General features: G+C 52.1%; 7 protein-coding genes across 7 annotated transcripts; 4 read left to right on the top strand and 3 right to left on the bottom strand.

Moving 5' to 3' along the window:
- Positions 1-1,611: 1,611 nt before the first annotated feature.
- Positions 1,612-2,898, top strand: AA0111_g10707 (hypothetical protein; the record flags this gene model as incomplete). The annotated part of the gene is made up of 3 exons (XM_028644490.1): positions 1,612-1,776; positions 1,850-2,340; positions 2,391-2,898. 3 exons carry the CDS (start codon positions 1,612-1,614, stop codon positions 2,896-2,898), a joined length of 1,164 nt encoding a protein of 387 aa, XP_028501681.1.
- A 2,810-nt stretch (positions 2,899-5,708) lies between these two features.
- AA0111_g10706 (1,4-beta-D-glucan cellobiohydrolase) lies at positions 5,709-7,053 on the top strand (the record flags this gene model as incomplete). Its single annotated transcript, XM_028644489.1, has 4 exons — positions 5,709-5,977; positions 6,029-6,201; positions 6,251-6,478; positions 6,536-7,053. 4 exons carry the CDS (start codon positions 5,709-5,711, stop codon positions 7,051-7,053), a joined length of 1,188 nt encoding a protein of 395 aa, XP_028501682.1.
- A 737-nt stretch (positions 7,054-7,790) lies between these two features.
- On the bottom strand, positions 7,791-9,950 carry AA0111_g10705 (hypothetical protein; the record flags this gene model as incomplete). The annotated part of the gene is made up of 2 exons (XM_028644488.1): positions 7,791-9,386; positions 9,564-9,950. The coding sequence occupies 2 exons, from the start codon at positions 9,948-9,950 to the stop codon at positions 7,791-7,793; spliced, it is 1,983 nt and encodes a 660-aa protein (XP_028501679.1).
- A 966-nt stretch (positions 9,951-10,916) lies between these two features.
- On the top strand, positions 10,917-13,281 carry AA0111_g10704 (Endosomal/prevacuolar sodium/hydrogen exchanger; the record flags this gene model as incomplete). Its single annotated transcript, XM_028644487.1, has 5 exons — positions 10,917-10,959; positions 11,020-11,049; positions 11,107-11,256; positions 11,494-12,150; positions 12,200-13,281. The coding sequence occupies 5 exons, from the start codon at positions 10,917-10,919 to the stop codon at positions 13,279-13,281; spliced, it is 1,962 nt and encodes a 653-aa protein (XP_028501680.1).
- Positions 13,282-13,827: 546 nt separating this feature from the next.
- Positions 13,828-16,018, bottom strand: AA0111_g10703 (Transcriptional repressor; the record flags this gene model as incomplete). Its single annotated transcript, XM_028644486.1, has 6 exons — positions 13,828-13,928; positions 13,983-14,586; positions 14,638-15,209; positions 15,263-15,576; positions 15,645-15,726; positions 15,883-16,018. The coding sequence occupies 6 exons, from the start codon at positions 16,016-16,018 to the stop codon at positions 13,828-13,830; spliced, it is 1,809 nt and encodes a 602-aa protein (XP_028501685.1).
- Positions 16,019-17,775: 1,757 nt separating this feature from the next.
- On the top strand, positions 17,776-20,075 carry AA0111_g10702 (Trehalose phosphorylase; the record flags this gene model as incomplete). The annotated part of the gene is made up of 3 exons (XM_028644485.1): positions 17,776-17,940; positions 17,998-18,986; positions 19,052-20,075. The coding sequence occupies 3 exons, from the start codon at positions 17,776-17,778 to the stop codon at positions 20,073-20,075; spliced, it is 2,178 nt and encodes a 725-aa protein (XP_028501686.1).
- A 922-nt stretch (positions 20,076-20,997) lies between these two features.
- On the bottom strand, positions 20,998-22,415 carry AA0111_g10701 (hypothetical protein; the record flags this gene model as incomplete). Its single annotated transcript, XM_028644484.1, has 4 exons — positions 20,998-21,656; positions 21,819-22,133; positions 22,187-22,297; positions 22,394-22,415. 4 exons carry the CDS (start codon positions 22,413-22,415, stop codon positions 20,998-21,000), a joined length of 1,107 nt encoding a protein of 368 aa, XP_028501683.1.
- Positions 22,416-23,489: the final 1,074 nt, after the last annotated feature.

Raw genomic sequence — 23,489 nt, 5'->3', positions numbered from 1 at the left:
TGTACAATCAGCAGAGCTACTACATACAGGTTTTGGTAAGTGAAAATACTCGCAGTTCCTGTTTCTTGCCCATCCTGTGCATGTCCGAGGCATCATGAGCTGTGCCTCCCAGCGCACTGGCATGCATCCTATCCGCTGCACTGGGACCATTGCTTCCGATATCGTACTCTTCAGCATTCGCAATTTTCGCTTCCCCAAAAATTGCCATTGTGTGAAGCGCAGGACTGCAGACCATCGACAATCAGTGAAGGTAAGGGATATCCTAATAGGAGAAAGATGCTGGGCGGAAGAACCTGTCCCAGATGCTGTTTAAGCGACCTAGATGCAAATTCTACTGGCAAAACTTTACATGATGGGTGCAAGCCGTGTGCTAGGGCTGGGAATCAGCTGCCATTCTCGGGATGGTCGCCGGTTCATGTGACAGGCCATTTGGAACGTGGAGGCTTTAGCGAATCAATTCAGGAAATGCAAGCGTTGTGTAACCGATGTCACCTAGGACGCGGCTTAAGCATACAGGGATCGCAACTCAGATGCAGTTTACGCAAGGGGCGCCAATGCTGTCTATCAAAGAGGTTACCCAATGCGCCAGGCCGGTTTGTGTGCATGGCAACGTGAGTGAAGCTTGCCCAGGTAGGGACGTCGTGTATCGAGAGTTGTAGGATTTCAGATACTTCCTGCAACTCGCGCATTCTAGTACTGATACAACAAACGTAAGCTGATTGGACGACGACAGCGTTGTAGATCGAACAAGTGGGTGGTGGATGGTGTGGGGGGCCCGTCCCGTGGCTACAGTACTAGGCAGAAACGCGCCTCGGTGTCAACCCACCGCATTTTCCCTGTTTGCACAGCAACACCACACTTCCCCGAGCCGCGTGCGAATCCTTCGCGCCTTCTACGACCCCTCACACCTCTTACAGTTTCATTGATGACATGTCACTTTTGCTGCACATCCGCGCTAGTAAAAGTTAAGCGTGCGCAAATTATGCTCCGTCATTTCGTCAAGGGAGTCCGGGTGCAGTCAAGCACTCCGCGTAGGCTGACTGCCAATACGTCGTGAGGCTCGCCAGTCGAATTATAGCAGCCTCTATATTATCAGGTGTTGGGTTCAATGTACTGCAGTTCAGCACTGCGTCGAGAAACGATAGGCTCTGGCACGTCACGATATAGTGGTATATTAATATGGTTATAGACAGCCTATAGCGGACCCTATGGTATGATACACCATGTACTCCCATCTTAGCGCGTGCAACTGGCAACATGATCAATGCACTGTCTTCCGACCCAGTGGCGCCGAAGGATCAAAGCACTGACGCAGGACAGGGTCTGGCCTCGGCCACTGGTTGAACACGGAAGAACTCACGATTGGAGAGCGGAGGCAAGGTCCACGCACCTATCAAGGGGTGGCGCGACGCGAAGTCTACTGAAAAAAGTGCTCGGTGGGCCTGCGGTTGCGTGCGAAACGAAGTCGTCGCTGGGATATAATACTAACACGGGGTTGTGATCAGCACCGCAGCTTCGGAGACGACGCCACGACCAGCCCTGTGTGATTACGCCCCGATGTGACAACGTAAGAACTGAGCGTTGTTCGGCATACTTTGGTCCGACAACAACATGGCAAACTATGAGATCGCGGACGTGCGGAATCCAGGACATGCAGCTACTTTGAAGTTCACTATCGGTCTCTGTTTATGCTATACACTATGTGTAGCATGTCTGCGCGGGTTTATTCGATGGGGAGCCTATGGTATTGATGATCTCTTCGTGCTACTATCGGGGGTACGTATGTGTCTCCATTGTAAGATGTGACTAGAGAGCATCGAACACCTTATTCTAACAACTTTCAAAATAGATATTCGCGCTTAGTTTCTTCGGCATCGTCTTTGCGTCCATATCTGCGGGACTTGGTCACTCGATAAATGACTTGGATCTCAATTCTGCTGCTATCGAAAAATTCAATGACTACACGATAGCTGGCAACGTCCTTTGGATCATCTCGCTATGCGTTTCAAAGGCCGCAATCGTCGCCATGCTCTTACGTACGACACAAACTACATTTCACAGAAGATCTCAGTACTCTGCTGGTGCTCTGGTAATTGCTCAGTGTTTAACGTCCATCCTGCTTCTGACTGTAAAGTGCTCAGCTCAGTACGAGCTGGCATGGAGCATAACCGCCGCGAACCCCGAGTGTCCCCAGGCGGAGAGAAGATGGTATGCCCTAACGGCTCTGGACGTCATGACGGAGGCTCTTCTACTATTTCTCCCCATTCAACTGGTATGGAACTTGCAGATGACTTTCCGAACAAAATTCATCGTTGTATCAGCATTTTGGCTGCGATTACCGTACGTTTTGATATCTGATGGTGCTGGAATATCCGCTAACTATCCTATAGAACCCTCGTGTTCTCTGCTCTTCGCCAGAGGGAGATACTCAGACTTGCTGCTTCGTCCGACATCCCGCTTGCAGCTGCGATGGTGGTCATCTGGCAGGCCATAGAACTCTCATTTTCCCTCGCTGCAGCTACAATCGCTGCGCTCAAGCGATTCACGGAATCTCTCAGCACCGGGTTCGGTCATGGTGAGCTCATGCGCATACACGGGTCGTCTCAAGGATACAAGTTGTCAGCCCGAAGTGCTACATCGAGAAGCACGAGGGAATCACGGAACAAGCTATCTCGCTCGAATGCGCTCGACATCTCTATCGATACAGTCTCGTCCCAGGAAGAATCCAGTCTTGAACAACATGTGACGCGAATGAAGCTTAGGCCTGAAGCACTTCAGAACACAGCTGTAGTCTCATCGCCTTCGAAAAACTTAGCCCTTCCCAGTAGGAAAAGAAACATGTCAGGATCAGAGAACAACATTATTCGTCAAGTACAGTACTCTGTTCATTACGACTAGGGAACCGCGTGGCATTAGCGATAGTTGGCAAGGCACCCACGCACGTGTTCAGAGTGCCTGGCCATCGAGAAGGAGCACTTCCGAAGCGCCTTTTTCTAGTTAACACAGCTTCTTTCTCGTGGCGCTGAGAAGGTTTTCGACAACCCATGCTTCCACAACTCTAGTTGCTTGTTGCATCTTAGCTGGTTGCCCAGCTCGTTCCTCAGTAGGCTAGATTCCGACTCACGGTCCAGCCTTTGCTACTTTTTCTTGGGCTGTGCACCATTCAAGGACTTTGTTAGCCCTCCTTCACACTACAACCCGCTAAGTATCCATCTGCCTACAACCTTGATAACATTTTTCGCTGCTGCTGCCGAAGCAGCATGTAATATACTGGAGGATAGTTTGCAAGATGTGCCCTAGCCTGTGGGGTCTATCGTGTGGAAAAGTCCGGTTCACGGCTCTCGTCTGATGTTCCAGATCACAAGGGATGATTGTGATCCGTCTTCACTGATCAGACGTTTGACCAGCATTGGAGCGATACTTGGGGGAGGCTATTGCTACCGGAAGTAGACAACCAGAGCGGACGACAACATTCCTCTGGCTATAAAGTCTGTGCTATGGTATTGGTCTGTCTTTGTCAAGACGGGTGACAGTAAGACGAACGAAAGAGAGCTACAGATGGGTTTTGGGTAAGAGCAGATAATATACATAACTAATACTGTTGTGCTATCCGTAACTGGTGCCGTTCACCGACATCCAGGTCTCGGTCCTTCTGAGAGCACGTGATCGATCACAAACTCTGGTAACATCAATATAGAACGGATATGGATATATGGTTGATGCCCAGACGCAGAGCCACAGGGGTCTTCAAAGGTCATTTCAAGATTTTGTTGGATTGCAGCAGGACTGTTAGGGTCGATAAGGGAAGTCACCGTAGAAGTCTCCTCTGGGCTACTTACGATACACATGTTTTTCAGAGACTCTCCATCATCTCAAGGTTTTCAGACGTCCACACAAGCTCAGAAATTCGCCTCAAGTGCGAGGCTTGCGAGGCAATGGCGCAGAGCTTCATATTGGCACTACGACGAAATTGGAATAGGCGCGCTTTTAGCGTATCTTAACTCTAATTATCCGACCACTCCGGCATCCACGAATATAAACCACCTCACTTTCCTCAACCACTCACATTTTACCCTTCGAGTGCTACTGCTACCGCCCTGCAGCATTTCCAAATCTTTCGCTGCCTTCGATGTTTCGGATGTTCTTTTTTCACACACGCCCGTCCATGGTAGTGGAAGTGATGTACCGAGAAGCGTGCCGTCGAGTTCGAACATAGACTGCAGTGATACGATGCCTTCCCACGACTTCTCAGCTGACCGAATTTGAATACTTCACCATACCGCGGGTAGCGCTAGGTGTCATGCGCGGTCCTCTTATGGGATTGTGTGCTGGCATTCATCCAGTGCGACAAGAGATCGGGGAAAATACGTGGTGCTGTTGATACGAAAAGCCTCCTACACAGCGGTACAATGCGCCTCCGTGCGGCTCTCCATATTGCGGCATCCTACAGTATTCTCATCTATTCTAACCAGGCAGCCGCTCGTGTCCGGAAGCTCTCTCGGTCCCCGCTTTCTAGAATCTTACCATAGGCGCTCATCCTGTATCACACGACTTTTGTTCAGGCATATTGAATCGGCAACGAGACTTGGCTATAATACTGACCAGGTCCCTCGTTTGCCCCAACATTTGATTCGGAGTGTATCAGGATAAATGCAAGATTAAGGAGCCTCCAAGTTTGACCCTCATCAATCTCGACTGTCATGTGTACATTCTAATCATTCGAGAAGGTCTTCTACCACAGTTTTCCGGGTCGCCTTCGCGTACCTGCTTGTATTATACCATAGGCCTCTGATGTCTAATCAACAGCTGATGCAACTATATTGGACGCGCTAATTCGCGTCCTTTTCACTCCAATCGTGTCAGTCACAGCTGTAGTAATGAGGAACTCCGCCCGTACCAATCGCACGATGCACTCAATATACCTCTTGAGGGATCAAATAGCTCGCAGATGCATTGTTCGGTCCGATATCATCTCCCTCTGGGTTCTCACCTGTGAAAACTGCAACACCTGAGAAGCGGCCATAGGATATGATCACAATTCATAAACAGATGACATGTTCGCGAGCTCTAAGCGCCAATTATGATCACCCGTAGCAGGACTGGAAGTCGAGCGCGGAGATCGCGGGGTAGGAGACCCGATGAATGGCCACCCCCGCGACCCTATGGTGTGTCATGTAAACGTTCATCTATTTACCCTGTGAATTTGACCCAAGCAACCGGAAACGTAACAAAGGCGATGACAGGCAACGAGCAAAGGATGTTCTCGTTGAAGACGCCGGATTAAGTACCGAAGGAGTCGCTCAAGATACAACCTCAGTGATGGCGTATTGCGAGATGACAATGCCTTATCAGCGCAAAGCCAGCTTCATGAAAGTTTCTAATACATAGATCGAAGCCGTTCGAGGATGTTCGCTCTCGCCTCCCACTTGACTAATATCACTTGACTGGAAGTTTACTATAGTACCATGCTACTGCTGATAATCCTTCATCTAAGCCTCATATCTCAAGCGCCGATCGCACAGACCCAAGCCAAAGACTAACCTCCGCGTTTCACGGGCCTACTTCCTGATGAACAGGTATTCCGATGCTGAGTTGGTACGCTACTAGCAGCATACCACCCAAGGGCGATATAAGAAGCTCTCGATATCCCCCAAGACTTCCAGCATCGACACATCCAGGTACCCAAGCAATCACTTCCAGACGTCAACATGAAGGGTCTCTTTTCTTTCGCTGTGGCTTCGGTCATCACCGGCGCTTTTGCGCTTCCTTCCCCTACTGAGAATGGTCCTATCACTGCTCGTCAGGCTGCAGCATGTGCCACTCCCGTCACCCTGTCCGGAAACCCCTTTGCATCCCGTTCGATCTACGCCAACAAGTTCTACTCCTCCGAGGTTGTATCTGCGGCTGCTCAGATGACTGACACTGCCTTGGCATCTGCTGCTCTGAAGGTCGCTGATGTTGGAACTTTCCTATGGATGTGAGTTTATCAGCTCTTTCTTTGCATGATATCAAACTAACGAGTGTTTAGTGACACCCGTGACAAGATCTCCGTAGTTGAGGACGGCATCAAAGACGTTCCTTGCGGCGAGATTGCTGCGCTCGTCATCTACGATCTGCCCGGTCGTGATTGCGCAGCCAAGGCCTCCAACGGTGAACTTGCCGTAGGCGAGATCAACATCTACAAGACGGAGTACATTGACCGTAAGTCTCTCTGTTCCACTGAACGCGACTCGTACTGACGACATGTTAGCCATCGTTGCCATCTTCAAGAAGTACCCCAACACTGCCATCGCTCTCGTCATCGAGCCCGATTCCCTGCCCAACCTGGTCACCAACTCCAACCTCCAGACCTGCAAGGACTCTGCCTCTGGCTACCGTGAGGGCGTCGCATATGCCTTGAAGCAACTCAACTTGCCAAACATCGCCATGTATATCGATGCTGGTCACGGAGGCTGGCTCGGCTGGAACGACAACCTGAGTAAGCATGCTCCCATCACCTCTCAATGGCCAATTCATTACTAACAACGTTCCACAGAGCCCGGAGCCAAGGAACTCGCCACCGTCTACAAGAACGCCGGTAGCCCCAAGTCCGTCCGCGGTGTCGCCACCAACGTCGCCGGCTGGAACGCCTGGGACCTTTCCCCAGGAGAGTTCTCCAAGGCCACCGACGCCCAATGGAACAAAGCACAGAACGAGAAGAAGTTCATCGAGCTCTTCTCCCCTGAGCTCAAATCCGCAGGCATGCCAGGCCAAGCCATCGTCGACACAGGCCGCAACGGTGTTACCGGTCTGCGCCAGGAGTGGGGCAATTGGTGCAACGTCAACGGTGCTGGATTTGGTGTTCGTCCCACAAGCAACACGGGATCCAGCCTTGTCGATTCGTTCGTGTGGGTCAAGCCTGGTGGCGAAAGTGACGGTACTAGTGACAGCTCAGCGACTAGGTATGATTCTTTCTGCGGCAAGTCAGACAGCTTCAAGCCGAGTCCCGAGGCGGGTCAGTGGAACCAGGCATACTTTGAGATGCTCGTCAAGAACGCTAAACCGGCTTTGTAAAATCTTGGCTTTTCTAAGATCTCATTGACAGAACCCATGGCATAAAGGAGGAAAGAGTTTATGCCTACCGAGGGTAAGCCATGTTGTATATAGATCGATCATTCAGTGGAAGGAAAACTCGCAAAGCAAAAGTATCATTTGAGAACTTCGCTTCAACTGTCTATATATTAGCATAGTCCCAAAAACCTATATCGAACTTCTGTTTGATCAGCACCGTCCTTTTTATCTTCTAATGTCAGTCTGTGAAGCAAAAACAAGCCGGTCTAACATCCTGTTATAGTCAGGTCTTGGTAGCGTGGTGTCAGAGTTAACGTGATATCATTCCACCGCTCTCTAAATGTGCCAGTGTTTACCTAGCAAGATGAGGTTTACCTAAAGGAGTGCGCCAAGTTGATTTTTCCCTTTGCCAACCCATATGTACGTCCCAAAACTCCGCGTGTGCGCTCACGAAACAAAGCTATGCTCGCTCGCTCGCTCAGATTCCAAAAAAAAAACGCCTTGGTTTCGCCTCAAGATGCATCACAATCCAGGCCGGTCCTGTATAACGCTAGAGTCAAGCCGCGAGGCTCTTCATGTAGTGTAGCGTGTGCTGTCCGTTCATGTTAATTGATCTCGATTCTAACATCAATGCCATCGTCTTGTGAACTCAATGTTCCTTCGGTGGACGAGTGCTGTCGGCTTAGCGACAGCTCCAGATCCTGTCTTAGGCGTGAAACAGACTGATCGTCGGAGTCGTCCTAAGACATCCGCCTCCTCCTGAAAGGTTCTTCCTCCTCCTCTTCCTCCTTTTCTTCGTTGACCTGCAATGTCAACCATGCAGCAACTAGGGCACAGACACCACCAAAGCGCAGCACCCATGCCACACTTGTATCGCCTGCTGTCCCTCTGGGCTTTTGTAGAAGCTTGAACATAATGGCGCTCACAAGTGTGGCGATGACCTGCGGTGCTGCGATGGCGACGTTGTGAATTCCCAGAACGACACCGGCAGAATCGGCGCCTGAACCGTCATCCTCGCCCTCGGCGATGAGCTGTGATTCGCGGTCACGAGGCTTGATGATACCACGGCGGATGGCATCTCTCTTGGAGATCTCGGAAGAAATGATGGCAAATGGCGCCCAATTGGTGACACACCAAGGAATGCCAATAGCACCGACAAGGACAGTCGCTCCCCACGTGCTACGAACGAAGAAGGTAAGGGCCATAAGTACAGTGAAGAGGATGTGCGATATGAACCAAGATCGACGAAGGGTAAGCGACTTAACCTGCATCATCTCCATTGACCTAGATATTTTGTCCATGAATGTGTTCGAGTCCCTCTTGGGGGCGGGCCCCAGGGCAAAGTAGCCGGAGCCACCCATAGAGTGTGGTGTCGTCGGTGTCATTGGCGTTGCCGGTGTTATCGGGCGGTCGGGTTCTGGGGCTTGGAATGTTGGGGGAATGACGAATGGCAGGAAGACGGAGGCGAAGAATGTGGTGATGGCAAAAATCAGCAGGGCTCTGGTGCCAATTCTCGTACCATTCTCCAGAATCTCATCAATTTTAGCATCCGGTAGATGGGGGTTCTCCTCAAAGTAGGGATCGGCATAAATCTCGCCAACGTAGGTGGTAATGTAGAAGAGGAACGGGAACCATCCAATCCAAGCGAAGAATTGAACGGCGCAGACCTTCTTGATCTGGGGAGGCAGTTTCTTGACTGAGCGCGCGAGACCCTTGAAGAAAGCGATGACACCTTCCTTCTGCTCAGCTGGTGCAGTGTCGAATTGAGGATCGCGTTCCGAGCAGGTTGAGCAACTGATGCCGACCGTGAGGATCATGACAAAGGAGGCGATAGCACACAGGACCTTGAACTGTGTGCCACCGAGCCAGGGAAGGTAGTCTGGTAGGTTGATATAACCTGCCAGGTAGCCCAAAATATTGCCAATACCAGCAGAGCGCATGAGCCATGCATTGGCAGACTCTTGTTGATGAGTGGGTGCTACATCGACGATGTATGCTCGTACACCGGCTTGGATGACGTTGATAGCGAAATCCAGCACGTATACGAACAAGACGGCGAACAGCATGATGCATGTCTTGACACCATTTGACTCTGGGTCAGCACCGAAGAGGCCTAGAAAGCCACCGATGATTTCCCTTGCCCAAGCGAGGACCATGAGGGACACGATGGTTGCAGCGGCACCGCCGATGATGAAAGGCCTCCGCTTTCCCCAGCGCAGACGGCAGTTGTCACTCTTGAGACCGACATAGGGTTGCACGAGCACACCGGAGAGCGGGCCGGCAATCCACACGAGGGCAAGCATCGACTTGCTCAAACCGAGTGAGAGTAGGTACGGCTGTATACATGGTTAGCATATTTCGCACATGAAAACAAGCTGCGGTGGTCCGACGGATCATGCATGCATGGCTCACACAACCTCAGTGACAGTACGCCCAAGGGCCCTCATGGGCCGGATCTACATGCAGGGTCCATGTCGTCCTCGAGAAGATTCGCTTCCAGAAAAAGCACTTACGGATCCATTGGAGGTCTCTACAGACCATCCTATTTGCAGGCCCAGGCCACCAAAGGTGAGCAAGAACAGGAACCAACTGCTCTTGGTCTCCTCGACCTGTTGTTCGCCCAACCAGTCGTCGTCGTCGTCAGGCGACAAAGCCTCCTTAAGGAGCGGATCGACTTCGGAAGACATTCTCTGGGGGATAATGGTGGGCGAGTTCTCGTGGATGAATTCTACGTGGGTGTGGCCCTCAGTGTCTGGCCGTCCGCCCATGAGCGAGTCGCGGCCAAAAGAAACGAGCTTGGGTCGTGGCCGGGGGCGAGTTGAAGTGTCGATTTTAGAGGGAGGAGAGGAAAGAGGTGACGACGAGGGCGAGTCCCCGCCGTCAGGCCGTGAAGACGACATGCTGGCACGGGTGGCAGTCGCGACGGGCGTGGTGCTTGCTGTGGGCTGCGGGTGCGACGTGGTTCAGCCCTGGTGGCTTACGGGCTCGCTGTAAGGGCCGGCGAGACTGTGATTGGCAGGAGCAACGGTGGGTAACTGTGAGATGCAGAGGTGGAGAGATGTGGTGAGAGGCAGGGCTACCAACAAAAGTCAAGTGGCGCGGCGGGACTTAATCCATGCTCTTTGACCGTGAAGGAGCCGCTAGTGGAACGGTTGGTGCTTGGGGCGGCGATCGATCTCGAATCTCGACCAGAGTTCACAATCGGGGGGGTGCTACTACTTCAAAGGCAGGATGGAGGGGGCGGGACGACGGCAGGTATAACAACGGCCAGGGAGTCACGATTTAGCAAGAGGCGGTGTAGGTCATGCGTCTGCCAGCCGTCCTCGGAGAGGCTTGGTGAAGGGTCTAGCAGGTCTTGCAGGTGATTCTAGGTAGATGTCATGCAGGCGTCTTAGCCAGTGTGCGTGCGATGACGTCGTCGCATCAGCGGTTCAGGACCCTTGTCCATGGCGCTAGGCCGCAAGCTGATTGGCGCTCGCTGGAACGCCATGCCGAGACATGGAGACAGCTGGACGGGGTGGAAAGGCAGCGACGCGTCTATCAGGAGCTCCGACAAGTGAATACCGTTGGCACGTCGCCAGCCTCGCATCGCATCGCATCGCACCGCCCTGCCGTCGCTGCATCCCACGCTGCCAGTCCGCCGCCGTGACCGGAGCACCCGCCGACCGACGACTCCTTGCGCAACGTTGCCTCAGGTTGCTCCGTTCCATCCAGGCAGCCCAGGTGGCATCCCAGCATCCTATCCTCCACCACCACCACCAAACAGCTACCCGTACCCTCGACAGACACGCAGCTCCCCCCGCGCACACGTCCAGCGACACCGCACACGATTCCGCTGTTGATGACAGCCTGGCCTTGAGTCCACCATGGCGTCAGTAATGGGGTGGTGGGCAGTCGGCCAGCTACTCAGTATGCGCCCTCGAAGCTTCCAGAAATGCCCCCCGTCCACGTACTGACTGTTGGCCGCAGAGCGCGATGCATCCGACGCAGACCCGGACGGTCAGTTCCCCGCTCCACCACACACTCGGCGATCCCATCTCTAATGCGCCCCAACAGACGAGCCAGAGGCGGGCCAGAAGGAGATATTCACATCATGGGCCCTGTCCATTCTGATCATCCTCCTCATAATAGCCCTCTTCACCAGCTACATCCTACACACGCGCAAGATCCAGGCGGTCCATGAGACGGTCCTCTCCATTTTTGCCGGTACGTTATTTGTGCCCACACCACCCTCGACGCCTGCTTGGGCCTTTCCGCAAGCTTGGCATCCGTTGAGACAAGCTCGGCGTAGTGCGCATGGGCAAGGCCACAAAATCCGATCACTTGCAGCCTGAAGCCCATCACCCGACTAATTGTGGGGTAATCTGCACATATCCACCCTGCCATGTCGCCTAGTCCATCTCGTAATGTGATCGCGCTATGATCCTCGCTAACGCCCTTCAGGAATGGTCGTTGGCCTGCTGCTGCGCCTGACAGCAGTCAGTTCCGTGCGAGATGTCGTCAGTTTCGACTATCAGATGTTCTTCAACTTACTGCTGCCTCCCATTATCCTCTCAGCTGGCTACGAATTGCATCAAGGGAATTTTTTCCGACACATTGGAACTATCCTCACCTTTGCCTTCGCTGGCTCCTTCATCTCCGCCGTAGTCCTCGGCGTCATTCTGTTCCTGTGGACTAGGATACCTCTCGATGGCTTCAAAATCAACTTTGTCGAGGCCATGTCCGTTGGCGCCACGCTTTCGGCCACCGACCCCGTAACCATTCTCGCCATCTTCGACACTTACAAGGTAGAACCAAAGCTATATACTCTGATCTTCGGCGAGTCTATTCTCAACGATGCCATCGCCATCGTCGTCTTTGAGACAGCCCAGAAATACAAAGACGGCGCCGAACACCTCGGCATCGGTAGCCTCTTTGAAGCCATAGGTATCTTTATGGGCGTCTTCTTCGGAAGTCTGTTTATTGGTGTCATGGTCGGCATTGGCGTATCTCTGATGCTCAAGTTCACCTATGTTAGGCGATTCCCCAAGACTGAGAGTTGTCTCATCATCCTTACCGCGTACTTGACTTACTTTCTGTCCAACGCCATCCACATGTCCGGTCAGTATTACCCTCCAGTCAGTACGGCCGTCAGCTAACCGTTCTATAGGCATCGTTTCTCTTCTGTTTTGTGGAATCTGCTTGAAGCATTATGCCTACCACAATATGTCAAGACGAACACAATTAACCACCAAGTTCGTCTTTCAGGTTACCTCGCAGATCTCGGAGAACTTCATCTTCATTTATCTGGGCTTGTCTCTGTTCACTGACGACAAGCTGGACTACAAGCCACTTTTTATTCTCATCACCGTCTTTGGCATTTGCGCCGCTCGTTGGTGTGCAGTATTTCCACTTTCAAGGCTTATCAACTCCGTCACCAGATATCGCCAGCGCCGTCGTGGTGACGAGCTCGTAGAGGAGATTCCTTATTCCCACCAGGTTATGATCTATTGGGCAGGTCTACGTGGTGCTGTAGGTGTTGCACTTGCCGCAGGGCTCACAGGTAACAATGGCGATACTCTGCGAGCCACAGTTCTCGTTGTAGTCGTCTTGACTGTCATCATCTTTGGAGGCACCACTGCGCGTATGCTAGAAATCCTAGGCATCCGTACTGGTGTAGTTGAAGAAATTGACAGTGATGACGAGTTCGATATCGAGGTCGTTAATGGCGGCACTTACACACGCAAACAGGGCCAAGCTTATGGAAACACTCCACGCCTGAACCAAAATGGCTTTTCACTCAATAATGTCAACGGGCCAGACGCTACCTACTCAAGTGGATCAGCTAGTCGGAGCAGCCCACCAACACGACCTAACGGCGCTATGCGACGTAATTCGAGCCATCCACGTGCCAAAGACGGCGCAGACCAAAACCTACTCAGCCCCGCTGATAGTGGTTCGGCTGACGAGGATGACATCGATCTTGACCTTCCACCTAGCGCACGACGCTCGCCCAACCGCGGTCCGTCACCATTACTGAGCGACCCATCTCCATACCCGACGTCAGGCATAAGGCCGGTCGGTGCTGCAGAGGGGTCGAGTAGGGTCGCAACTGCCACAGGTGCAGTGAAGCAGCTGTTCAACGAGATCAGTCACGATCCTGCGAACGCTTTCAAGCAGATTGACGACGGCTTCCTCAAGCCGCATCTGCTGCTCGATCAAGGCAAAGGCCCAGGTCCGAGTAATGTTTGATTCTACTAGTAGACGGATGGGAAAGAAGCATTCATGGCGTTTGACTCGTCTTTGGAAATACTGGCTAGCGACTTTGTTCGCCTGGTGCATAGCGTAGTATGGCATGAGTCATGATGAAAAGCAGTCACCGCTATTTCATCTCTCAGACTCATATATTCCATTACATGTACATTGCAAATTCAATCCGATGCGTATTTCAATCTGACAGGGCGGGCACTCCAAAGATGTAAAGCTGAAATTGGAATCACATAGTACAACATTTTACACTCAAGCAGCAGTATCGAATCATGACACCAACGGCATTCACTATAGTAAAGGAAATTGGGAATCAAAGTAATACCTAATAGAGGCCTGATTTCATCAAACCAACACGAAAGAATAAGAAAACAACGCAATTGTCCTCGTGCTCCTTTGCCTGTTTTCCCCAACCGCCCAGTCGTCTCCCTATGGGCTATCAATGGACTCTATCTTGCACAGAAGTTGCTCGTCCTCAGAATCTTCCCATGACCCTGACGTATCGTGACTGACTTCAGAACCATGACTGGCCTAAGGTCCGGGATATCTGTCGAATCTCCAGATACGCGCACGCATGTCACCACTGCCGGTAGCGAAAACGCCTCCTGTGGGGCTAGGGGCTACAGAGATGACTGGAGGAACTTTGTTAGCGACTTGTGCAAGCCTTGAAGCCATCTCATACGTACCTGAGTTCTTGTGTCCTTGCAACATGAGTTGCGCGACACCAGTGTGAGGGTCCCAGAACTGGACACCACGGTCTTTGGAACCACTCAGTACCCAGTCACCATGTGGGGTAAGCGCAACACTGAGAACAAAGTCCTTGTGACCCTCAAAAGTGCGGATGCACTTGCCGCTTGGCTGGTGCCCGCCTGGGACAAAGCGGTTGTTGGTTGACAACTCCCACATCTTGATTGTCTTGTCCAGACTGCCACTGACAAGACGGTTTCCGGAAGGAGCGAAAGCCACACTATAGACACTGTCCTTGTGGCCGTGCTCGCCTTCGAGGCGTACAACAAGCTGTCCAGTCTGAATGTCCCAGACGCGGACGCTCTTGTCGAGCGATCCGGCTGCAACGTAGAGGTTGTCTGGAGAGATCGCCACAGTGGTGACACCGTCCTCAATGGAGAAGTTGGAGACTTGCATGTTGGACTCCAGATCCCAAAGACGGACACTCCTATCACCACTACCAGATGCAATGATCTTGCCGTTCCTGGCAAAGTCCAGCGAGTAGATGTCCTGCTCGTGTCCAGTGAATTGGTGCTTAATGGTGCGGCTAGCGATGTCCCAAACCTAGCTAGGCGTTAGTTGTTTTCGAATTTGTTACGTGTCGAGATGACTTACCCTGATGACCTTGTCCTCAGCACCGGTTGCGAGGTATTGCCCGTTAGGACTGAAGCAAACACTCCTGATGTACAAATCGCCATCCTCGGGAAGGCTTCCGTCCTGAAGATGCGCGACAGGGTTACCAGTCTCGACATCGAAAATCTGGGCCGAGCGGTTGCAACCAGTCGCAACCCACCTACCATCCAAACTGAAGCGTACACAGCAAACCACGCTCTGATGTGGCAAGTTGTGGATCAAGTCGACATCAAGCACGCGCCTGGAGCGAGGGTTGAAGACAGCAAACCAATCGCTGCCCTCCTTCTTCAGGTTCTCTGGCAACTGCTCGATATCTAGGTCGGCCAAGACGTTGCTCTGGCTGAGAGGAATGTGGTTGGGCGCCATCAAAGCATTCGGCTGCTGATGATGGTTGGGGGGAGGAGTTGGTCGCGGGACTTGAGGCGATCCGGGATACGGAGCAGGGTTGTTCTGCTGGGGAGTCGCGGGGTTGGGAGGACCGTTGGGAGGACCACGAGCAGGACCTGGACGCTTAGCACCAGGGGAGGCAGTGGGCTGTGGAGGCTGACCATAACCTGCGACGTATTAGCCAAGACGAAGTTGATTGTAGGGACTTGTTGAAACTCACCATTTACAGATGGACCTTGCTGGTAGCCGCCAAAGTGCTGTGGTGGGCCAGGAGCAGGGTTGAGTCCGGGTGGGCCTTGGGGACCTCCCAGTTGCGGCGGCATGCCATGGCCCTGGGGCGGCTCCTGTGGGGGAGGTGCCAGTCCCGGGCCACCTTGGGCAGCACTGCCTGCCATTATGCCGCCGAACAGGTTACTAGGTCCATGGCCAATCTGAGGTGGCTGAGGCTGCGAGGGGCCGTGGTGCTGCGAGCTCTGACTGGGGCCGCCGCGAGCTTCAAGTTCGCGCTCGAGCTGGGCGATGCGCTCCTCGTATCTACAGTGCAAGTCAGCATCAAAGGTACTGCAGCAGTGTTCCTGAGTGGTGAGTAAAGATGGGCTCACTTTGCTTTCATCTGGTTGTGTGATTGTTCGAGCGAGTAGACCTTGCCGCGGATCAACTCAATCTCCTGAATGTGGCGGGAAACTGGGAGAAGCAGTCAGCAGCTGTTCATGGGAAGATATCGAGCTTTTCGCAATAAGATGCAATCAAGGACATGCGCAGAAAGTTTGCTCCGGAGATGGTTCCGCGTCGAAATGCGGCTGCCTCAATGCGCGGCTGAATAGCATGGAGGAGACTCACTTTGGCCTTCGGCATCGATGCTACGCTGCGACTCGGTTTCAAACTCGGTCTTGATGTTGTCGAGCAGCTGATTGAGGCGTTGGGCTGGCTCGTTGCCTTGGGGGCCTCCCATGACACGGGGAGGGTAGTGGTTCATGCTGGCAGTTGACGCGCGCCCGTGGAGGATGATGCGAGGATGAGCTGTCGATGTGCTTCGCGTCGTGCGCTATTCAGACGCGAACAGCAGGGCGCGGTATGCGACGGGGTCGTGTGGATGCCTGGTGGTCGCAAGGCTGTTGTCGCACAGCTAAGACGAGCTATCTAAACTGGTGCACGTTGACGGGGCCGGCCCTTTGGTGGGCGCGACGGGTATCGGATGGATGGATGGTGAATGAAGCCAGATAGGGATGCAGACGAGTGCAGTTGGTGTGGTGGCTGTGAGATCGCTGAGGTTTGAGCGCAAGATGGGTGGGTCTGTGGTTGGTGCTTTTGCTTGGCTTGCACGGAGGAAGCAGCGTTTCAAATCCGGCAGGCGGGAAACATCAGCATCTGGAGTTTGCGCCGAGCTGCTCTTCAGCCACGACAACATCTCGCACCACTGGCGCTATTGGGACATGCGCCCGTGGTACTCTCCCTCCCCGCATCCCGATCCTCTCGTCCCAAGGCCTCGCCTGCATCTCCTCTCCCATTCATGTCGGGCGCTCCGCTCCACCCCATCATGACGGACCCTTGCTGGCACTAACGCTGCCGTTCCCGCCACGCTAGAGGGCATTTGGCCAAGTTGCATATCACACGTGTTTGTCCTGTTTTGGCACAATGGGCTTTCTTGCCTTACATCAGCACCCCAGTTGTATGTCGACTCAAACGACGTCGTTCCACAGCAACTTGCCAACCCCCCACGATGTGTTCTAGCCAGTTGCCCATTTTCTGCAATCCCAAGCGTCTTTGGAAGATCGACTGTGCATATATAGTCCAATGTGTCATGGCGGCCCAGATTATGCAAATTGTTGGAGCCCGGAGCTAGTCCTTGCTTTCTACGTTGCATGAGACCTTATATCCGTATCACCACCCTTCACATTGAACAACGCTGTCTCCCATTTCCACTCCATCTGCGGTGCTAGTTCACGTGTAATCACGATGGTTACACGACGCGTTTGGCGGCTGAATCGTACCTAGGCAAATCCATGGCACGCGGCCCCTCGAGCGCCTCGTGCTGCCGGCTGATTCGCCCAAGACAGCCACGGAAAACTCGTTCATGTCAAAGGATGCACTCTTCCACTGCATCGAGACCAACGCAGCAAATCCCGCAACATGGTCGTCTTCGCCGTTGTGCCGTGACGAGCTGACAAGCGTGTAATTGTCGCTCCTTCCTATTCGTAGTCACACGTGAAAGTGCCTAGCGTCGTCGCGTAGGCTTGGAAGCCATCTCGGAATGCTCACCTCACCAGATCTCGGCCCGCAGTAAGGGCTATCGTCGCGTCACCCCATCCTCCCGTGTCTGTCTTTTTGCCTGCTGGTCGCCACGGTGAATGCACCCTGTGATCTACATCTTTCCATTCACCGTTTTTAACAGCCGACGTTGCGTATCCTCTTCAATGCGTGATCCTACGGCCCGTACCGGCCTATGGTCTACTGGCTACCAGCAATCGCCACTGCTTCCTGGTGTGATATTCATGCTGCACTTAGCATGCTCGCAATCGCCGTGGCCGCTTCAATGTCCGTGGCAGTCACAGGCTACTGCCCAGACTCACCATAAAAGCGCTGCACTCGCCTGTGGTTTTGTTCCAGTACAGAACATTCTTCGCTATCATCGAAGATTGCTATTATTTGCTACTTGTTATCAATCGACTAATCGCTACATCCAACTTTCGACTTCATTTTCTTACAGAACCAACTCCAACACTAGTGTTCACCATGTCACTCCAACGTGACGATACTACCGAGCAGCGGCCCACACATATGCACCGACGTCAGTCGTCAACTTACGAGCGACGTCAGCTCAGCATCACCTCATTCAAATCATCTGATGCACTCCACAAACTCAAGGAACAAAAGGGAACTCTTGCGGCTGCTGTCGAGGTCAGTACCACTAAATTTACATCCTCAAGATTTTCTGCTAACATGTGGATTTGGCAGCCTCTCTATGCAGGCCTTGCTGTCGCTCAATCGGACAATGGAGACTTGCGTTATTGCATCGCTTTGCATGACGGAACCTACACCATCAACTGCGAAAGCCAATCCTTAGAGCCGCCTAGGACCGTAGGTGACGGCAACTCGTCGAACGAATCATCCCGCGCTGGATCAGGAGTCTCCACACCAATGTCTGTTAGGGACGTTTCTGAAGCTCTAGCCAAAGCCTTCATCGAATTCCTTAGCAATTATCGGGAGAAGAATCTGTCAAAGCCTATGGGTGCTACTCTGACGACCCATCTCGCTAGCCTAAGCCCCCATCTTGCTGTACGCCTGTGGACCGAACTAGACATCATACCATTCATCTTCCCTGCCGATGCGACGGACAAAGACGAGATATCAATCCCTCTTGATCAGGAAGCCGAGCATATGGCCAGGAAGACAGTAAAGCAATTCAACGTAAAGGGCGAATTACCTGTTCAGATGGGTCATCGCCGCCAGGTCTTGGTTGATCTTGACAGTCGAGTGCACATAGCCGAGCGCGAAAGCTACGACTCTACTGTTAGGGCAGATACTACAGGGGCTGCAACTATGCACTACGCCAACTCGCTAAAGCATAGAAGGACTAAGATCGCATTTTTCAACAGCACAGCACAGGGTGGCGGTGTTGCTCTTATGAGACATGCTCTGATGAGATATCTGAGTCTTCTTGGCATAGACTGCAGATGGTACGTTCCATACGGAAAGACGGATATCTTCAGGATTACCAAGGACAATCACAACATCCTCCAAGGTGTCGCAACGGCCGGTGAGCGTCTTACCGACGACAAGATCGCCGAGCTCGATGCTTGGGTAGTTGAGGAGGCTGAGAAGTGTCACTGGGTTGAATTTGGTGGCCCTCTTTCGGCTCGTGAGAAGGGCGGCGCCGATGTGATTATTGTTGATGATCCTCAAATGCCGAGTCTTGTCAAGATTGCCAAAGAGAAAGATTCCAGGTCAGTATGCCTGATTTGCTGCCAAACCTTTGTCATTTCTTCTGTGTGCTAACTCAGTCTTCTAGCCGTCCGGTCATCTTCCGCAGTCATATCCAAGTTCGAGCTGACCTGGCTGATCAGGAAGGGACCCCTACATCCGAGGTGTGGAATTGGATTTGGAACCACGTCAAAGACTGTGACGTCTTTGTTAGCCACCCTGTTCGGGCTTTTGTACCCAAGACAGTCACACCTGAAAAAGTTGGTTACCTGCCTGCGACTACAGATTGGCTAGATGGCCTGAATAAGCACATGCACCCCTGGGATGAGCAGTACTACCTTCATGAGCTCAAGGTTCAGTGCTTTGCGGCCGGCATGCGTCAACTGGCTCATCCGGACCGTAAGTACATTGTTCAGATTGCTCGCTTCGATCCGGCGAAGGGCATACCAGATGTTCTCGCGTCATACGCCAGTTTACGCAAGAATTACATGAAAGACACGCCTCTTGCAGATATTCCGCAGCTCGTGATAGCTGGACATGGTGCCGTTGATGATCCCGATGCTACCAGAATCTTCAAGGAAACCGAGACTGCTCTCAACGGAGACTACAATGAGTTCAAGGACGATGTCATCATCATGCGCATCGGCCCATCAGACCAAATGCTTAACGCACTCATGTCCTGTGCCCACGTCGCCCTTCAGCTCTCCACTCGTGAAGGCTTCGAAGTCAAGGTCAGCGAAGCGCTCCACAAAGGTACTCCTATAATCGCAACTCTCGCGGGTGGTATCCCTCTGCAAGTTCAAGATGGAAAATCTGGCTTCCTAGTTAAGCCTGGTGATCACGACGCTGTTGCGAAGCACTTGTACGATCTGTTCATCGACTCGGAACTCCACTCAACTATGTCAGAGTACGCGAGCAACCACGTCAGCGATGAAGTCAGTACTGTGGGTAACGCGCTGGCATGGCTTTATCTGGCGGATGAGCTCTCCAAGGGTGAGCATGTCGCGCCTAATGGTCAGTGGATCAACGATATGGCGAGGCAGAAGGCAGGTATCCCATATCGGAAGGACGAGGATATTCTAGTTCGCGATGTGAACTTGACTGGTAACTGATAATGGATGTCTTTGGGCTCTGTTAGATACCACTGCGTGATTATGAGGGGGACGAAGGTAGTTTCCCTCGTTTGATGACACCACACATACTACTATTCTATCTTCCAGAAACGTCAATGTGCTGACTTTACTTGCTTTTGGTACTAGCTTCTGGAAGATTTTCGGTGTCTCGTTCTGGTTCATACGTCCGTTTCATGCTGTTTCAGTCCAGTTTTTTTGTGCTCCCATTCTCATGTCTCTATCATACATAGTCTTTGAAACCATGTTTTGCCATGACCTCTCATGTTGCCCTCCTCCAAGGGCAAGCCTTACGCGCAGTACGATAGGAATTCCACAGTTTCTTTATATATTCGTTCCACTCAGAATTGCTCAGATCCTGGATTTCGAAGTGGTAACTGACGGATCTCTTGACAGTGTACCGCTTCGTTCGGCGACATCAAACTCTCTCATTCTCGTTGTTGTCTCGGTCACCTCGCAAACCGTGCAGTGCAGCTCAGTCAGAAAACCGAGAAAGTGCAGTGGTTGTAGAGATAACATGAAGGCAGAGAGCGAGGATATTCGAGATAAATGAATACGACTGGGAAATTCATATGCTGCAAGCCTAATCCTGAAGAATCGTTGACAGGCTAGTGATTCGATGAGAGGAGGACATACATAAACCAGTAATTTCTATCTAACGACTTGCTGCGACGCAGGAGTGAGAAACATAAGGCAAAGCTTTTCCTGCCAAAAATGTCCATCATTTACTCATCAATGCTCGCTACCGGGATATCTTCCATGTTTATGCGAAGGGCGAACAATCTCTTCATATGACGCGGAGCTGTGTTGTGTGTTTCTCACATGAAAACAACGACATGTTCACACCCTCACCACTTTCCTTTAGTGCACCCTGGCAGCCACTAACAACTCAGCCAAATCGACCTCAGATATCAGCGACAAAGTGGAAGCCACCCCACCTGTCGCGAAACAACATGCCGCCTCCCTTCCCATCGCGTCCTTGGCTAACCCGCTTCTCAAGCGTCCAGTCACCTTCCTTGCTAGCATCATACCTCTCAATAGGTCCAATCTCCCGATCCTCTGCATCAACACCATCCGCCGCACGTACACTGTCGTGTCGATATCTAACATACTCGCTGAAGCGACTGTATCCCATACCATCACTGCTGTCGCGAACGGTCAGACGCTGATTAGGATCTAGCATGAAGCGCGCTGCAAGGGGTGATTCAATAGAGCAGCTGCGTGGAGTAGTACCGCAGCCAGAAGGGAATCCAAGACGCGCCTCGATGGAACTGGATTGACTACGAGATGTGGAAGTCGTCGCCGTGCTTGCGCTACCACGGTTGCTGGATAGAAGAAATATACGAGTACCGCTTTCGCGCATAAAAGCTAGCGTCTCTTCATCGAGACTATCTGGCCGAGGAGGACGAACAGGTGGCGGACCGGGGCGCTTCTCGAAAGGTACCGTGATAGGGTTCTCTAGGATAGGAGGACTGCAGAGCTGTGCCATAAGTCGAGGGCGCGAGATGGAGATGCTGCGGCCTTGAGCCTTGGTATGAGATATGTGTGACCCACGAGCTGCGGCTGAAGGTGTAAGAATAGGACGACGTGACTTGGAGAGTGACACGTTTTTTGGAATCTGTGGGACCGGCGGGGGCGGGGTTGACTGCGTAGAGCCGCTGTCCTTACTGCCTCCGAACAGGCGAGAGCCTAGAACCTAAGTCAATATTGAGCCGACATGTGTACAAACGGTGAGTAACATGCCTTTGCCCTTCAGCAATGCGAAGCTGGGGCGAGACTTAGGTCGATGCAAGTTAAAACCACCTTTGGTATGTTCGTGCTCTGACATAGCCGAAGAGTTGCGCGAAGCTGGTAGAGGTGCATTTGTGTTTTCCCCGTCGTCATCATCATATTCGGGCAAGTTCTCAAAGCTATCGCCCAGTTCTGTCGGGGTTACACGGTCGGAGACCAGAGCAAACAGTGTCGATGATGAAGATTTGGAAGACAGAATGGGCAGTGGCGTATCCGGCTTGTCGTTTCTGCGCCGGAAGAACCGCGATGCTACGAGTTCGAGTCAGTTACATGCCTGCGCCTACATGCAAACGAATACCCACGCTTGTTCTTCATACCAGCATCTTGGATCCCAGCGTCAAAGTCGACATCTGAGCTATCGGTAATGGCGGTCTTCTCATCACGACTTGGGCTATCTCGAAAGAAGTGCGAGGCTGTATGTCCATTAGCACTGATCGTTCGCAGTCGGTACATGAGAGCGGGAGTCGCAATCGGTCAGATACCGTGCAGAAAGTGTCACGACAGCTCACCTTTGCTCCGAAGACTCTTCATCCTGGTCGGTTGCTATGACAGTTATAACAAGTGGGGGTTGAATCAGTACGTCGGATTAGCTAAGAAGTACAAGTATCTCGTAGTTGCGCGTATTAAGCACCGAAACGAGTGGGTGGTGGTGCGAGGAATTATGGATGGAAAAGTGCGCGATGACGATAGTAGAGTGAGCATATACCGTTTGGAAGGTTTCACGGTGAGGCACATCGCATTCAGCTCCAAGCTAGGACTGGTCTGTGGTACTAGTGACGTCGAATAGTGAAAGTGAGAGCCCAGTCCAGTTCCTACCACGGTAAGCCAGCTGAAGATGATATAAGAACACGAGAATTTAGAGAAGATCGAGATGCAACTGACAGGCTTCGGACCGACAACGTTGACCTCGCCCATCGACTGATCGGCTTTATTGTCTCCTACTCTTGCCAATGTCATCTGTCGTTCTGGTTACGGATCTTGCACGATGAAAACGCGATACTATGAACTAACGAGAAGGACATGTCATGTATCAACATCTCACCGTCATGAGAATGTGCAGAACAAAAACCATGTTTGGACATGAAAACCCTGTGCCTCCCAAGAGAAGCACCAGAGCCGAGCATCATGCCCTTATATTTTTTTTCTTGATTTTTACTTATGGTTTGTGGTTGTGTAGTAATAGTAGTCGAGTTGAGTCGTGCCTGGATCCAGATTGTGGACAGCAGAACATTGTCGGAGGAAGCTGACTTCTCACAGCCTGTCGAGACAACCTCAAAAAGTGCCTAGGCACCGTAACATGAAACGTGATGCCAGAGAACGCCTAGTGTCCAAATCTTGGAATCCCATGTCCATGCACCCATTCATGAACAGTGACGAAAGAAACGCTTGCGCTGGACAAAAGAACCTGAGACGACGTACCCGTCAATGCTCACTACAACCATGAAAACAGGCGACAACGAGTCGCTCGTAACGCCGTAAACTCCAAATGAAATGACAGTACAATCATGCGCCATGAACATGAAACAAATAGAAATCCCATATGAACAAACGAAGGTAATGGACGAAATATATGCCCGAATATGAGAAATTTCGTGAAGACGACAA

Source organism: Alternaria arborescens (genome assembly GCF_004154835.1).
Source record: "Alternaria arborescens strain FERA 675 chromosome Unknown contig_38, whole genome shotgun sequence".
NCBI classification, from domain to species: Eukaryota; Fungi; Ascomycota; class Dothideomycetes; order Pleosporales; family Pleosporaceae; genus Alternaria; species Alternaria arborescens.
The sequence above is the reverse complement of the archived record's forward strand: the minus strand, read 5'-3'. Positions and strand labels throughout refer to the sequence as shown.